Source organism: Ranitomeya imitator, chromosome 8 (genome assembly GCF_032444005.1).
Source record: "Ranitomeya imitator isolate aRanImi1 chromosome 8, aRanImi1.pri, whole genome shotgun sequence".
In the NCBI taxonomy this organism is placed as follows: domain Eukaryota; kingdom Metazoa; phylum Chordata; class Amphibia; order Anura; family Dendrobatidae; genus Ranitomeya; species Ranitomeya imitator.
In genome coordinates this window covers 96055679-96073122 of record NC_091289.1, presented here as the reverse complement: position 1 = coordinate 96073122, position 17444 = coordinate 96055679, and the positions used below count along the sequence as shown (strand labels likewise).

Genomic DNA, 17444 nt, shown 5'->3' with positions numbered 1-17444 from the left:
CCTCTGAAGGACCCTGCATCTTGTTGTTTTGGGGACGTTGGAGGCACCAGCAGCTTCAAAAACTTGTCTGCTGCTATGACAAGGCATTTTTGCAGCTGCTCTTTTAACCTTACGCAATTGCCTGTTGGAAAGAGTCCTCAATTTTTCCTTATCTGCACGCACACGTGTGTGCTGAGAATCAGCTACATACTTCTTGATAGTGCGATGATGTGTCTTGGCAATGTTGATTGTAGCCATGCCTTGACCTAAATACTCCACAATTTGTTGCTTCTCAGCAGCCGACACATCCTTTTTCTTTCCCATTTTGGTCAAAAATGTAGGCTGCTTAATAATGTGGAACCGCCTTCTTAAGTAGTCTTGCCTTTATTTGGACACACCTGCCAAACTAATTTACACAGGTATCTGCAATTGCTTTCAGTGATATAAAGAGCCCTGACACACATCACCATCAATGAGTTTAACCCCTTCCCGACCTTTGACGCATACGCTGCGTCATGAAAGTCGGTGCCATTCCGACCCATGACGCAGCATATGCGTCATGGAAAGATCGCGTCCCTGCAGGCCGGGTGAAAGGGTTAACTCCCATTTCACCCGATCTGCAGGGACAGGGGGAGTGGTAGTTTAGCCCAGGGGGGGTGGCTTCACCCCCTCGTGGCTACGATCGCTCTGATTGGCTGTTGAAAGTGAAACTGCCAATCAGAGCGATTTGTAATATTTCACCTAAAAAACTGGTGAAATATTACAATCCAGCCATGGCCGATGCTGCAATATCATCGGCCATGGCTGGAAACACTTATGTGCACCCACCTCACCCCTCCGATCGCCCCCCCAGCTCCCCGATCTGTGGTCCGCTCCCCTCCGTCCTGTGCTCCGCTCCCCCGTCCTCCTGTCCGCTTCCCCGTGCACCAATCACACCCCCTGTGCTGCAATCAAACCCCCCCGCACTCCGATCCCCCCCCCCGCACACAGCGACCCCCCCCCCCCGTGCTCCGATCCACCCCCCCCCGCACAGCGATCCCTCACCCCGTGCTCCAATCCTTCCCCGTGCTCCAATCCTCCCTCCCGTGTTCCGATCCACCCCCCCCCATGATCCGATCCACCCCCCCGTGCTCCGACGCCCCCCCCGTGCCCTGATCTCCCCCCCCTTATACTTACCTGGCCGCCCGAGGTCCGTCCGTCTTCTTTCCCGGGCGCCGCCATCTTCCAAAATGGCGGGCGCATGTGCAGTGCGCCCGCCGAATCTGCCGGCCGGCAGATTCGTTCCAGAGTGAATTTTGATCACTGAGATATATCCTATCTCAGTGATCAAAATAAAAAAAATAGTAAATGACCCCCCCCTTTGTCACCCCCATAGATAGGGACAATAAAAAAAATAAAGAATTTTTTTTTTTTTCACTAAGGTTGGGGTAAGAACTAGGGTTAGGGTTAGGGGTAGGGTTAGGGGTAGGGTTAGGGTTAGGGTTAGGGTTAGGGGTAGGGTTAGGGGTAGGGGTAGGGTTAGGGCTAGGGTTAGGGGTAGGGTTAGGGCTAGGGTTAGGGTTTCGGTATGTGCACACGTATTCTGGTCCTATGCGGATTTGAAAAATCCACAGTGCTAAACCGCTGCCGATTTATCGTGGATTTACCGCGGTTTTTCTGCGCATTTCACTGCGGTTTTACAACTGCGATTTTCTATTGGAGCAGTTCTAAAACCGCTGCGGAATCCGCAGAAAGAAGTGACATGCTGCGGAATGTAAACCGCTGCGTTTCCGTGCAGTTTTTCCGCAGCATGTGTACAGCGATTTTTGGTTCCCATAGGTTCACATTGAACTGTACACTCATGGGAAACTGCTGCGGATCCGCAGCGTTTTCCGCAGCGTGTGCACATACCTTTAGAATTAGGCTATGTGCACACGGTGCGGATTGGCCGCTGCGGATTCGCAGCAGTGTTCCATCGGGTTTACAGTACCATGTAAACATATGGAAAACCAAATCCGCTGTGCCCATGGTGCAGAAAATACCGCGCGGGAACGCTGCGTTGTATTTTCCGCAGCATGCCAATTCTTTGTGCGGATTCCGCAGCGTTTTACACCTGTTCCTCAATAGGAATCCACAGGTGAAATCCGCACAAAAAACACTGGAAATCCACGGTAAATCCACAGGTAAAACGCAGTGCCTTTTACCCGCGGATTTTTCAAAAATGATGCTGAAAAATCTCATACGAATCCGCAACGTGGGCACATAGCCTTAGAGTTGGGTTGGAATTAGGGTTGTGGTTAGGGTTAGGGGTGTGTTGGGGTTAGGGTTGTGGTTAGGGGTGTGTTGGGGTTAGGGTTGTGATTAGGGTTACGGCTACAGTTGGGATAAGGGTTAGGGGTGTGTTGGAGGTAGAATTGAGGGGTTTCCACTGTTTAGGCACTTCAGGGGGTCTCCAAACGCAACATGGCGCCACCATTGATTCCAGCCAATCTTGTATTCAAAAATTCAAATGGTGCTCCCTCACTTCCGAACCCCGACGTGTGCCCAAACAGTGGTTTACCCCCACATATGGGGTACCAGCATACTCAGGACAAACTGCGCAACAATTACTGGGGTCCAATTTCTCCTGTTACCCTTGAGAAAATAAAAAATTGCTTGCTAAAACATCATTTTTGAGGAAAGAAAAATGATTTTTTATTTTCACGGCTCTGCGTTGTAAACGTCTGTGAAGCACTTGGGGGTTCAAAGTGCTCACCACATATCTAGATAAGTTCCTTGGGGGGTCTAGTTTCCAAAATGGGGTCACTTGTGGGGGGTTTCTACTGTTTAGGCACACCAGGGGCTCTGCAAACGCAACGTGACGCCCGCAGACCATTCCATCAAAGTCTGCATTTCAAAAGTCACTACTTCCCTTCTGAGCCCCCACGTGTGCCCAAACAGTGGTTTACCCCCACACATGGGGCATCAGCGTACTCAGGAGAAACTGGACAACAACTTTTGCGGTCCAATTTCTCCTGTAACCCTTGGGAAAATAAAAAATTCTGGGCTAAAAAATTATTTTTGAGGAAAGAAAACGTATTTATTATTTTCACGGCTCTGCGTTATAAACTTCTGTAAAGCACTTGGGGGTTGAAAGTGCTCACCACACATCTAGATAAGTTCCTTTGGGGGTCTAGTTTCCAAAATGGGGTCACTTGTGGGGGGTTTCTACTGTTTAGGCACACCAGGGGCTCTGCAAACGCAATGTGACGCCCGCAGACCATTCCATCAAAGTCTGCATTTCAAAAGTCACTACTTCCCTTCTGAGCCCCCACGTGTGCCCAAACAGTGGTTTACCCCCACACATGGGGTATCAGCGTACTCAGGAGAAACTGGACAACAACTTTTGTGGTCCAATTTCTCCTGTAACCCTTGGTAAAATAAAAAATTCTGGGCTAAAAAATTATTTTTGAGGAAAGAAAACGTATTTATTATTTTCACTGCTCTGTGTTATGAACTTCTGTGAAGCACTTGGGGGTTCAAAGTGCTCACCTCACATCTAGATAAGTTCCTTTCGGGGTCTAGTTTCCAAAATGGGGTCACTTGTGGGGGGTTTCTACTGTTTAGCCACATCAGGGGCTCTGCAAACGCAACGTGACGCCCGCAGAGCATTCCATCAAAGTCTGCATTTCAAAACGTCACTACTTCACTTCCGAGCCCCAGCATGTGCCTAAACAGTGGTTTACCCCCACATATGGGGTATCAGCGTACTCAGGAGAAACTGGACAACAACTTTTGGGGTCAAATTTCTCCTGTTACCCTTGGGAACATAAAAAATTGCGGGCTAAAATTCATTTTTGAGAAAATAATTTTTTTTTTTTATTTTCATGGCTCTGCGTTATAAACTTCTGTGAAGCACTTGAGGGTTCAAAGTGCTCACTACACATCTAGATTAGTTCCTTTGGGGGTCTAGTTTCCAAAATGGGGTAATTTGTGGGGGATCTCCAATGTTTAGGCACACAGGGGCTCTCCAAACGCGACATGGTGTCCGCTAATGATTGGAGATAATTTTCCATTTAAAAAGCCAAATGGCGTGCCTTCCCTTCTGAGCCCTGCCGTGCGCCCAAACAGTGGTTTACCCCCACATATGGGGTATCTGCATACTCAGGACAAACTGGACAACAACATTTGTGGTCCAATTTCTCCTATTACCATTGGCAAAATAGGAAATTCCAGGCTAAAAAATCATTTTTGAGAAAAGAAAAATTATTTTTTATTTTCATGGCTCTGCATTATAAACTTCTGTGAAGCACCTGGGGGTTTAAAGTGCTCAGTATGCATCTAGATAAGTTCCTTGGGGGGTCTAGTTTCCAAAATGGGGTCACTTGTGGGGGAGCTCCATTGCATAGGCACACAGGGGCTCTCCAAATGCGACATGGTGTCCGCTAACAATTGGAGCTAATTTTCCATTCAAAAAGTTAAAAGGCGCGCCTTCCCTTCCGAGCCCTGCCGTGTGCCCAAACAGTGGTTTACCCCCACATATGAGGTATCGGCGTACTCGGGAGAAATTGCTCAACAAATTTTAGGATCCATTTTATCCTATTGCCCATGTGAAAATGAAAAAATTGAGGCGAAAATAAATTTTTTGTGAAAAAAAAGTACTTTTTCATTTTTACGGATCAATTTGTGAAGCACCTGAGGGTTTAAAGTGCTCACTAGGCATCTAGATAAGTTCCTTGGGGGGTCCAGTTTCCAAAATGGGGTCACTTGTGGGGGAGCTCCAATGTTTAAGCACACAGGGTCTCTCCAAACGCGACATGGTGTCCGCTATCGATGGAGATAATTTTTCATTCAAAAAGTCAAATTGCGCTCCTTCCCTTCCGAGCCTTACCATGTGCCCAAACAGTGGTTTACCCCCACATGTGAAGTATCGGTGTACTCAGGAGAAATTGCCAAACAAATTTTAGGATCCATTTTATCCTGTTGTCCATGTGAAAATGAAAAAATTGAGGCTAAAAGAATTTTTTTGTGAAAAAAAAGTACTTTTTCATTTTTACGGATCAATTTGTGAAGCACCTGGGGGTTTAAAGGGCTCACTATGCATCTAGATAAGTTCCTTGGGGCGTCTAGTTTCCAAAATGGGGTCACTTGTGGGGGAGCTCCAATTTTTAGGCACACGGGGGCTCTCCAAATGTGACATGGTGTCCGCTAAAGAGTGCAGCCAATTTTTCATTCAAAAAGTCAAATGGCGCTCCTTCCCTTCCAAGCCCTGCCGTGCGCCCAAACAGTGGTTTACCCCCACATATGAGGTATCAGCGTACTCAGGACAAATTGGACAACAACGTACGTGGTTCAGTTTCTCCTTTTACCATTGGGAAAATAAAAAAATTGTTGCTGAAAAATCATTTTTGTGACTAAAAAGTTAAATGTTCATTTTTTCCTTCCATGTTGCTTCTGCTGCTGTGAAGCACCTGAAGGGTTAATAAACTTCTTGAATGTGGTTTTGTGCACCTTGAGGGGTGCAGTTTTTAGAATGGTGTCACTTTTGGGTATTTTCAGCCATATAGACCCCTCAAACTGACTTCAAATGTGAGGTGGTCCCTAAAAAAAATGGTTTTGTAAATTTCGTTGTAAAAATGAGAAATCGCTGGTCAAATTTTAACCCTTATAACTTCCTAGCAAAAAAAAATTTTGTTTCCAAAATTGTGCTGATGTAAAGTAGACGTGTGGGAAATGTTATTTATTAACTATTTTGTGTCACATAACTCTCTGGTTTAACAGAATAAAAATTCAAAATGTGAAAATTGCGAAATTTTCAAAATTTTCGCCAAATTTCCGTTTTTATCACAAATAAACACAGAATTTATTGACCTAAATTTACCACTAACATGAAGCCCAATATGTCACGAAAAAACAATCTCAGAACCGCTAGGATCCATTGAAGTGTTCCTGAGTTATTACCTCATGAAGGGACACTGGTCAGAATTGCAAAAAACGGCAAGGTCTTTAAGGTCAAAATAGGCTGGGTCATGAAGGGGTTAAATGACAAACAAAAAAAATTCTAACCTTATCACTATTAAACTCTTTGTGCATAATAATTACATTTCTATCTATTTCTTTTGTGGTTTTTGCGTGCAGAATAAATTTTTGTTAACACATTCTATTTTGCTAACAGCAGTTATTAACCAGGGCGAAGCCAGGTAGTAAAACTAGGCGTGTGTGTGTGTGTGTATGTATGTCCGGGATTGGCATCTGCACCGTCACAGCTACAGCCACAAAATTTTGCACAGTCACACATCTGGACCCCGAGAGCATCATAGGCTATGCACTAGCGATGACGGACCCGGAAACGCTGCAGCCCGGGTCTGTCACAGAATGATGGCACTTTGCTAGCGCATGTCGATTATGGCATGCGTTGGCGATGCTCCCGATAATAGGGGTTAATGGCAGCGTTAACGGACTGCGTTACACCGCGTTATGCCACAGTGTAACGCAGTCTGTCTAACGGACTGCCATAACGCAATGTGAACACAGCCTAACTCTTTCATTCCAGGATCCAACAGGTCTTATTCAGCCTCACTTTCTTACCTCCCTTTTTTTCCCCTTCCCTTCCCTTTTTCCCCCCCCTTCTGTTTATCATTCAGAGAGTTTTCTTCTCTTACATTGTTTTATCACCTTCCAGGACTTTATGGATTTGCTTCTAGGGGGATATAGGCTTTAATTATTTATCTATGCATTGTATTTTGCCATTTTTCACTCGGCTCTTGATGAACACTTACGCCTGCGCACTGGGCACATAAACCTTCCGGTCACCCGGAAGTTCTTCTTTAACCGCGGGTCCACTCCGCATATAAAAGAACAAACATGTGGCTCTACTGCATCGCACTTAGGCTACGTTCAGATTTGCGTTGTGCGCCGCTGCGTCGGCGACGCACCGCACAACGCAAATAAAAACGCACCAAAACGCACGCAAAAACGCTGCGTATTGCGATGCATGCGTCCTTTTTTGCCGAAATTTGGACGCAAGAAAAATGCAACTTGTTGCATTTTCTCCGCCCAACGCTTGCGGCCAAAAAAACGCATGCGTCGCACAACGCAGCACAACGCATGTCCATGCGCCACCCATGTTAAATATAGGGGCGCATGACGCATGCGTTGCCGCAGCGTTTCCCGACGCAGCGTCGGGAAACGCTAATGTGAACGTTGCCTAAGGACATTGATCACCCGGATACTCTCTTATCTTAAGGTAGGGTACCTGCCATCTGAGGTTCTCTCTTTGTCATCTCACGGATTTGGTACCGCTGGTGGGGTCTGTCGAGCCTGATGGTCCTGCCTTTACTTTCTTAACTATTTTGTTACTTAGTATTCCAGTGGCATTTATGTATGTGTTTCTATGCAAAGGGGCTTGTCTTACTTAACCGTAGTCATATGACATTGTATTGAGACCATTATAGTATACGCCACATACTGTTTTGAGGACAATTAACACAAGTGATTTGACTGATATGTTGGGTGTTTGGTTCGGTATGGATATCACTCCGCTTTGTATGATATCTTTATATGTATACGGGTCTATACACATTGTGATGTATGTGTACAAACGGATTAGACATACCCTGAAGACGTCAGGGTTGATTATTGTTATTTTTTGTTTATTTGATACTGATTATTATTCATATCATTACAGATACAGGTATATCTTGATAAAGGCTCATAGTCAGCCGAAACGTTGAAAACTGATACCTGATCCTTTCATCTTGTTTCTTTACTGTGTGCGGAATTTATTCTTGAAATATAGAAAACTAAGAAGATCATAAAAAAACTTCATTATACATTTGGAACCTTTTTGTGTGCCGGAGTTCTTTTTTTATATCTTTATGTTTTTTCTCCCGAGCACCCATTAATACAGTGAGCACCCCTTTCTTTAATAACTTTTTTAAAAAATAACCGTTTTAGCATTTAGTAAACCTAGCAAAAAAAAGCCAAACAAAAAACAAGTGTGGGATTGCACTTTTTTTTTGCAATTTCACCGCACTTGGAATTTTTTTTCCCCATTTTCTAGTACACAACATGGTAAAAGCAATGGTGTCGTTCAAAAGTACAACTCGTCCCGCAAAAAAATAAGCCCTCACATGATCATATTGACGGAAAAATAAAAAAGTTATGGCTCTGGGAAAGATGGGGAGCGAAAAACGAAAACAAAACAATGAAAAAAGCTCCAGGGGTGAAGGGGTTAACAGATGTTTTTACAGGGAACCTGACACCCTGGAAAATGCTAGGGTTAATATGCCGTTGAACAGCTTTTCAATGCTGCAGTAAAGCTGGCGTCACTGTCCCTGCCTTTGCACAAATTGAACATGGAGGGGAAGCTGGACTGCAGAAGATCTCAGACTTCCTCTTCATGTTCAATTCACAGAAGGTGACACCAGTGACAGTTCAAAGAAGGTGACACCAGCGCTGATTGGGCGCCGGGATGACGCCTCACAACTGGAGCACCACAGACCAAGAGTGCGACACCCCTGGAACACTGCCAAAATGTTTTTAATCTATCGGGGCAAAACATTAGATCAACAAGTGGTTGTCCTAGCAGTGGGCAACCCCTTGAATTTAGAACTATAGGAAATGCACAGATCATATATTTTGGCTACAAACACCTGTGTAATTCTCATGGTGCCGTCCTGCAGGCTCATGTGGTGTCACATTCCCATTACTAGTTGTAAGGCTACGTTCACATTTGCGTTGTGCGGGGCTGCGTCGGCGACGCACCGCACAACGCAAACAAAAACGCAACAAAACGCACGCTAAAACGCTGAAAAATGGATGCAAAAAAATGCAACTTGCTGCGTCCTCTGCGCCCTACGCTTGCGGCCAAAAAACCGCATGCGTCGCAAAATGCAGCACAACGCATGTCCATGCGCCCCCCATGTTAAATATAGGGGCGCATGACGCATGCGTCGCCGCGGGTGCGCCCGACGCAACCGCGCAAAACGCTAATGTGGACGTAGCCTAATCCCTTAGGGAACTAAAGCATATTCCCAGATAACGGTACAACACGTTGTCCACGAGGGAACGCAACAGCGGGACGCGCCGTCTGCAAGGGAATACAACAGCGAACGCGGCGCCCGCGAGGGAACGTAACAGCGCGACGCGTCCGGCCAAGGCAGTGCCACAGATCTCATCAGACTTCCTAAACAATTGGGGAATCAGAACTAGAACTATAATAACAACCGCTGAGCCTTCCGGTGTTTACACTCTGCCTTCGCCCAGCACACAGACAGTCACGGAATGAATCCACAGCCCTCACCTGTGTTAGGCACTTCCCGGTACCAGGCCTTGTACAACTCCCGCACTCTTCGTTTTGCGGTGCACAAATCTTGGCTAAGAATCGGTTTAACAATACCAACTACACGGCTGGCGCTTTTTGATGCAGCCATATTCGGCTGGGTCGTTTCTAGGTCGTGACCAGCTGGGCTCCTGAGAGTGACGACACCGGAAAGGGCGGAGCTTCTGCCACAGAACAGCGCTCATACGGGGTAGCGTCTACAACGGAGTTGAATTTTTGAGGAATTATGTCTTGGGAAGGGGCGGGGCCTCCTTCACTCCAATGAAGACCACATAGCAGGAAGCCGCGTTCTACTGGGCTGCTGGACTGGAGCCACCTGAGAAGCTGGTCAATGGAGCCGTGTGCGGAGAGGACCGAGGGCTGCACCATGGAGCTGTGTGCGGAGAGGACCGAGGGCTGCACCATGGAGCCGTGTGCGGAGAGGACCGAGGGGCTGCACCATGGAGCCGTGTGCGGAGAGGACCGAGGGCTGCACCATGGAGCTGTGTGCGGAGAGGACCGAGGGCTGCACCATGGAGCCGTGTGCGGAGAGGACCGAGGGCTGCACCATGGAGCTGTGTGCGGAGAGGACCGAGGGGCTGCACCATGGAGCTGTGTGCGGAGAGGACCGAGGGGCTGCACCATGGAGCCGTGTGCGGAGAGGACCGAGCGGCTGCACCATGGAGCCGTGTGCGGAGAGGACCGAGGGCTGCACCATGGAGCCGTGTGCGGAGAGGACCGAGGGGCTGCACCATGGAGCCGTGTGCGGAGAGAACCGAGGGCTGCACCATGGAGCCGTGTGCGGAGAGGACCGAGGGGCTGCACCATGGAGCCGTGTGCGGAGAGGACCGAGGGGCTGCACCATGGAGCCGTGTGCGGAGAGGACCGAGCGGCTGCACCATGGAGCCGTGTGCGGAGAGGACCGAGGGCTGCACCATGGAGCTGTGTGCGGAGAGGACCGAGGGGCTGCACCATGGAGCTGTGTGCGGAGAGGACCGAGGGCTGCACCATGGAGCCGTGTGCGGAGAGGACCGAGGGGCTGCACCATGGAGCCGTGTGCGGAGAGGACCGAGGGGCTGCACCATGGAGCCGTGTGCGGAGAGGACCGAGGGCTGCACCATGGAGCTGTGTGCGGAGAGGACCGAGGGGCTGCACCATGGAGCCGTGTGCGGAGAGGACCGAGGGGCTGCACCATGGAGCCGTGTGCGGAGAGGACCGAGGGGCTGCACCATGGAGCTGTGTGCGGAGAGGACCGAGGGGCTGCACCATGGAGCCGTGTGCGGAGAGGACCGAGGGGCTGCACCATGGAGCTGTGTGCGGAGAGGACCGAGGGCTGCACCATGGAGCTGTGTGCGGAGAGGACCGAGGGCTGCACCATGGAGCCGTGTGCGGAGAGGACCGAGGGCTGCACCATGGAGCTGTGTGCGGAGAGGACCGAGGGGCTGCACCATGGAGCCGTGTGCGGAGAGGACCGAGGGGCTGCACCATGGAGCCGTGTGCGGAGAGGACCGAGGGGCTGCACCATGGAGCTGTGTGCGGAGAGGACCGAGGGGCTGCACCATGGAGCCGTGTGCGGAGAGGACCGAGGGGCTGCACCATGGAGCTGTGTGCGGAGAGGACCGAGGGCTGCACCATGGAGCTGTGTGCGGAGAGGACCGAGGGCTGCACCATGGAGCCGTGTGCGGAGAGGACCGAGGGGCTGCACCATGGAGCCGTGTGCGGAGAGGACCGAGGGCTGCACCATGGAGCTGTGTGCGGAGAGGACCGAGGGGCTGCACCATGGAGCCGTGTGCGGAGAGGACCGAGGGGCTGCACCATGGAGCCGTGTGCGGAGAGGACCGAGGGGCTGCACCATGGAGCTGTGTGCGGAGAGGACCGAGGGGCTGCACCATGGAGCCGTGTGCGGAGAGGACCGAGGGGCTGCACCATGGAGCTGTGTGCGGAGAGGACCGAGGGCTGCACCATGGAGCTGTGTGCGGAGAGGACCGAGGGCTGCACCATGGAGCCGTGTGCGGAGAGGACCGAGGGGCTGCACCATGGAGCCGTGTGCGGAGAGGACCGAGGGCTGCACCATGGAGCCGTGTGCGGAGAGGACCGAGGGGCTGCACCATGGAGCCGTGTGCGGAGAGGACCGAGGGGCTGCACCATGGAGCCGTGTGCGGAGAGGACCGAGGGGCTGCACCATGGAGCTGTGTGCGGAGAGGACCGAGGGCTGCACCATGGAGCTGTGTGCGGAGAGGACCGAGGGCTGCACCATGGAGCCGTGTGCGGAGAGGACCGAGGGCTGCACCATGGAGCTGTGTGCGGAGAGGACCGAGGGGCTGCACCATGGAGCCGTGTGCGGAGAGGACCGAGGGGCTGCACCATGGAGCCGTGTGCGGAGAGGACCGAGGGGCTGCACCATGGAGCCGTGTGCGGAGAGGACCGAGGGGCTGCACCATGGAGCCGTGTGCGGAGAGGACCGAGGGGCTGCACCATGGAGCTGTGTGCGGAGAGGACCGAGGGCTGCACCATGGAGCTGTGTGCGGAGAGGACCGAGGGCTGCACCATGGAGCCGTGTGCGGAGAGGACCGAGGGGCTGCACCATGGAGCCGTGTGCGGAGAGGACCGAGGGCTGCACCATGGAGCTGTGTGCGGAGAGGACCGAGGGGCTGCACCATGGAGCCGTGTGCGGAGAGGACCGAGGGGCTGCACCATGGAGCCGTGTGCGGAGAGGACCGAGGGGCTGCACCATGGAGCCGTGTGCGGAGAGGACCGAGGGGCTGCACCATGGAGCTGTGTGCGGAGAGGACCGAGGGGCTGCACCATGGAGCCGTGTGCGGAGAGGACCGAGGGGCTGCACCATGGAGCTGTGTGCGGAGAGGACCGAGGGCTGCACCATGGAGCTGTGTGCGGAGAGGACCGAGGGCTGCACCATGGAGCCGTGTGCGGAGAGGACCGAGGGGCTGCACCATGGAGCCGTGTGCGGAGAGGACCGAGGGCTGCACCATGGAGCCGTGTGCGGAGAGGACCGAGGGGCTGCACCATGGAGCCGTGTGCGGAGAGGACCGAGGGGCTGCACCATGGAGCCGTGTGCGGAGAGGACCGAGGGCTGCACCATGGAGCTGTGTGCGGAGAGGACCGAGGGCTGCACCATGGAGCCGTGTGCGGAGAGGACCGAGGGGCTGCACCATGGAGCCGTGTGCGGAGAGGACCGAGGGGCTGCACCATGGAGCCGTGTGCGGAGAGGACCGAGGGGCTGCACCATGGAGCCGTGTGCGGAGAGGACCGAGGGCTGCACCATGGAGCCGTGTGCGGAGAGGACCGAGGGCTGCACCATGGAGCTGTGTGCGGAGAGGACCGAGGGCTGCACCATGGAGCTGTGTGCGGAGAGGACCGAGGGCTGCACCATGGAGCCGTGTGCGGAGAGGACCGAGGGGCTGCACCATGGAGCCGTGTGCGGAGAGGACCGAGGGGCTGCACCATGGAGCCGTGTGCGGAGAGGACCGAGGGCTGCACCATGGAGCCGTGTGCGGAGAGGACCGAGGGCTGCACCATGGAGCCGTGTGCGGAGAGGACCGAGGGCTGCACCATGGAGCTGTGTGCGGAGAGGACCGAGGGGCTGCACCATGGAGCTGTGTGCGGAGAGGACCGAGGGGCTGCACCATGGAGCTGTGTGCGGAGAGGACCGAGGGGCTGCACCATGGAGCTGTGTGCGGAGAGAACCGAGGGCTGCACCATGGAGCTGTGTGCCGAGAGGACCGAGGGCTGCACCATGGAGCTGTGTGCGGAGAGGACCGAGGGGCTGCACCATGGAGCTGTGTGCGGAGAGGACCGAGGGGCTGCACCATGGAGCTGTGTGCGGAGAGGACCGAGGGGCTGCACCATGGACCCTTGTACCAATGGGAATCAGTGTGAGTGGTCTGAGGATGTATTTTGGAAAGAGTTTGTTACGTGAGTAGGGCTGTTGGAGAGGGGGAGGGGCTGTGCGGGGAAGGGAGGTGGGTGAGGGGCTGTGCGGGGAAGGGAGGTGGGTGAGGGGCTGTGCGGGGAAGGAGGGGGTGAGGGGCTGTGCGGGGAAGGAGGGTGGTGAGGGGCTGTGTGGGGAAGGGGGGAAGGGTGGTGAGGGGCTGTGCGGGGAAGGGGGGGAGGGTGGTGAGGGGCTGTGCTGGGAAGGGTGGTGAGGGCCGCTGTCGGGAAGTGGGTAATGTCACTCGTGAGGATGCATGGTTGTGGGGAAGAGAGGGTGATGTCACTCGTGCCTTTTGTTAATTATCTCTCATTTGGCTTAATTTAGATTTGTGTGTATGTATGTATGTATGTATATATTTTTTTAGACTTATTTATGTGTTTTTAATAAAACTGTTTTGGAACTATTGGTTGAATTTTCATTTCTAAAGCTCTGGGTACGTTCACATATTACAATTTGTTGGGGAAACAATCTGTAGTAAAGTTCTCACCAGTAGACCCGCACAAAATTGTTCAGATCTCGCTCTCAATTTCTTCCTTGTCTTCAGCAGCTTGTAGCATATTTTTTTTAACTATAAAATAAGAATATAGCTTACTTGGGGCAGCGGTTATGGAGAAGGGTCCCTGCTGCAGGAAGCCACCAGCAAAATTGGGGCCAGGTTGCGGGCCCTCATGCGAGATCCCAATCTGCCATCTTCCTGCAGCCCACCGCTTACCCTTCCAGCCCAGTATCCGCAGCCTTGCACCGATGGGCCCCCCTCCCACCCAGGGTCGAAGCTTCACCCCACCGTCGCCGTCTTCCTGCTTCATGGACCCTGCCTCCTGTGACCCCAATCCGCTGCCCCCCAGGGAACCTACCATAAATTCTGGGGCTGTGGTGGCGTCGCGCTGTGTGTGGCTGGTGCAGTGGAGGCATCGCGCGGTGTGTGGCTGGTGCAGTGGAGGCATCGCGCTGTGTGGCTGGGGCTGTGGTGGCGTCGCGCTGTGTGTTGCGGGGGCAGTGGTGGCGTCGTGCTGTGTGTGGCTGGGTCAGTGGCGGCGTCGCGCTGCGTGTGGCTGGGGCGGCGTCGCGCTGTGTGTGGCTGGGGCTGTGTCGGCGTCGCGCTGTGTGTGGCTGGGGCTGTGGCGGCGTCACGCTGTGTGGGGCTGTGGTGGCGTCGTACATTGTGGGGCCATTGAGCTCTGTGGGAGGGCTGTTTATCAAGGTACAATGGCTGAATAACGGGAGCAACTGATTTATAGATTTTATAAAAAGCAGTGAATTATATGGCGCTGATTTGCTGTTAGAAGTAAGGACACAAGTGACAATAAGCCCTATCGTAACATGTAGCAGCGAGTCAGCGGAATTAATTCTGCTCAGTATTAAGTGATACAAATATTAAATAGTAATAATTACATTAATACTGAGCAGAATTAATTTCAGACTATTAGTTTGGCCTCCACAACAGTCTTTCATGTGGCCCCTGGAATACAGAATACTAAAATCTCACTATGAGGGAAAACGATCTTATAACGAAGCTTCCACACTTGAATAGAGAGAACTTGTTTTCATCAGATGACCCCTTTATCAGAGGTGTCAAACTGCATTCCTCGAGGGCCGCAAACAGGTCATGTTTTCAGGATTTCCTTGCATTGCACAGGTGATAATTTAATCACCTGCACAGAATGATTCCAGCACCTTGTGCAATGCTAAGGAAATCTTGAAAACACTCATGGTTTGAGGCCCTCGAGGAATGCAGTTTGACACCTCTGCCTTTATCATCTATCCAAGGTGATCGGTGGTGTCCCAACAGCAGGGATCGGCACTGATCGGCAGAATGGGGCACTTTTATCGCTGTAAGGTCTCCCTCACACTAGCATTTAAGTCAGATGAATGCAGTTCGATAAAAAAATCAGATTGCTTTTGTGCCAATATTATTCAAATGAGGGCGTACAGATCAGCGTTTTTTTCTCAGCTGTATGCTCACGATTTCACTCTGAAATCTGATGGGTGTGGGAAAAAAAATCAGATGCCATACAGACCATCAATAAGCGGACCACCAGTATACATTCTGTAATGCTGTAGATAAGCCCCCCGATGTAACCTGAAAGATAAGAAAAGCAAGTTAAATTATACTCATCTGGGGGGTGATCCGGTGCAGTCAGATGGGGGTCTCGGTCCGGCGCCTCCCATCTTCATGCAATGACATCCTCTCCCTTGCTTCCTGTCGTGGCTCCTGCGCTGGCGTATTTTATCTGTCCTGTTGAGGGCAGAGTTAAGTACTGCAGTGCGCAGGCATCGGGAAAGGTCAAAGAAGCCCAGTGCCTGCGCACTGCAGTACTTTGCTCTGCCCTCAACAGGGCAAAGTACGCCTATGCAGGAGCCATGACAGGAAGCAAGGGAGACGACGGACCGCGATGTCCACCGGACCACCACCCCAGATGGGTATAATCTAACTTGTTTTGTTATCTTTCAGGGAACATTGGGGGGGGGGGGGCGTATCTACAGCATTACAGAATGCTGTAGATGAGCCCCTGATGGTTGTGGCTGAAGCTTATATACGAAAAAGTATGTGATAGATTCCCTTTAAAAGGACTTTGTCAGCACAGAATGATTATTCAAAACAAGTACAGGTGCTTGGTGCACCCTTGGTATGGACAGATATTTAAAGGGGTTGTCCACTGCAAGTGTAAGGGGAGTCAGGGCCGTAGTCATGTCTGACATATATTGCTCAATCGTGCCCTGGTCCCCCGTCACATAAAACCAGTGTCCCTTTTTCAGCATACCTTCTGCTTCACCTGAAGTTCTGCTGCTGGCACTATTACGCATAAAGAGACTGAGTCCAAGTTCAACTTAAAACAGACAACTTTCATGTCCTTTGAACAATTGCAGACTAAACATGATATCCCAAGATCCCAATTTTTTCATTACCTACAACTGAGATCAGCTTTTCAGTCGTATATAAGGGGTATGGGTGCAGGTCGAGCTATCTCGTCCCTGCCTCTGATAGGAATTCTCAACTCGCAGGGTCCCCAGGGCCTTATCTCTTCTTTGTATACTTATATGCTGTCTGTGGGGACTGGGTCTGCTATAAGATCTATCAAGGGGAAGTGAGAGGCACTTATCCCTGACGTGCACGAGAAGGAATGGGAAGAGATTCTAGAGTCTCCACTCAGGGTGTCCCCATCGATTAATAACAGGATGACCCAATTATATATATACCAATCGTATTTGACTCCAATACGTCTTTTTAGAATGGGCCGATTTCAATCGTCAGAATGTTTACGTTGTCACTCATCGGACGCAGGTTTTATCCACATGATGTGGAAGTGTCCCATCATTCTTCAGTAGTGGAAGAGGTGATGTTCATTATTACCGTCCTTGTTGTCAACTCCTGTTCCCTTTGAGCTGCTAATTTGTCTGTTTGGGGTATGGGATGAGGAGGCTTGGGATCATTATGTCGGGATTTTTCTACGAGAGACACTTTTTATGGAACGGAAGTGGGTGGGGGGGTTCATGTCCCTCACTTAGGGTTTGGATTGAACTGGTGAACTCTGTTATCCCATACGAATGTACATTATATCAGAACAGAGGATGTCCGGGTAAATTTGATAAAATCTGGGATAGATGGAACGCCTCCCACCTTACTCTATAAATTCATAGTAATTGGATATCAGTGGAAAGAGTTAGATTTTTTGTTCTGAAAACATTGCACAGAGAAAATATAATGCATAATATTAAATGGCGGAATAGTAGTTAGTATAGATACAGTTGTAGTAATAGTTTAGGAACTTTAAATTTTCACAGGTCCATTTTTTTTTATTTATATGATTCACATGAAGCAAATGATTCAATATGCACAATTTGTTGCTCTTTGAAATTTCATAGATTGTAAACATCGTTTTGGATATAATTAAGAATGTTTCACTCTGTACTTATAATGCATATAATGTGTTGTTGTGCAACACAATAACAAGTACAAGTGTGTATATTGTACAATTATATTTTGTGGTTAATAAACGAATTTAAAAAAAAAAAGACATCTTTACTGGTTCCTTTTTTCAGCACATCCGTGTCTTTTGCAGCATCAACATTGGGTTCCACACAGTTTACATCCTTCGCTTTCCCTGTGCTCTCCCTCATGTCTTTCAGCACGTTCCTGGATCGTACAGTCTTGTCCAGTATCACAGCGTGCTCCTTATCCAGCTTCACTACTCTTATTCCCCTGTCCGCTTCGCCCTAGACAATTGTAAGCTG

At 50.8% G+C, this 17444-nt stretch overlaps 1 protein-coding gene across 1 annotated transcript in view; it reads right to left on the bottom strand.

Moving 5' to 3' along the window:
• The window catches only part of NDUFA6 (NADH:ubiquinone oxidoreductase subunit A6), a 77416-nt gene extending 67979 nt beyond the window's left edge, over positions 1-9437 (bottom strand). The window contains exon 1 of the mRNA XM_069737188.1: positions 9242-9437. Within this exon, the coding sequence (XP_069593289.1) occupies positions 9242-9371 (130 nt within the window). The 5' untranslated portion in view covers positions 9372-9437. The remainder of the gene's footprint in view (positions 1-9241) is intronic.
• Between the last annotated feature and the right edge of the window lie 8007 nt (positions 9438-17444).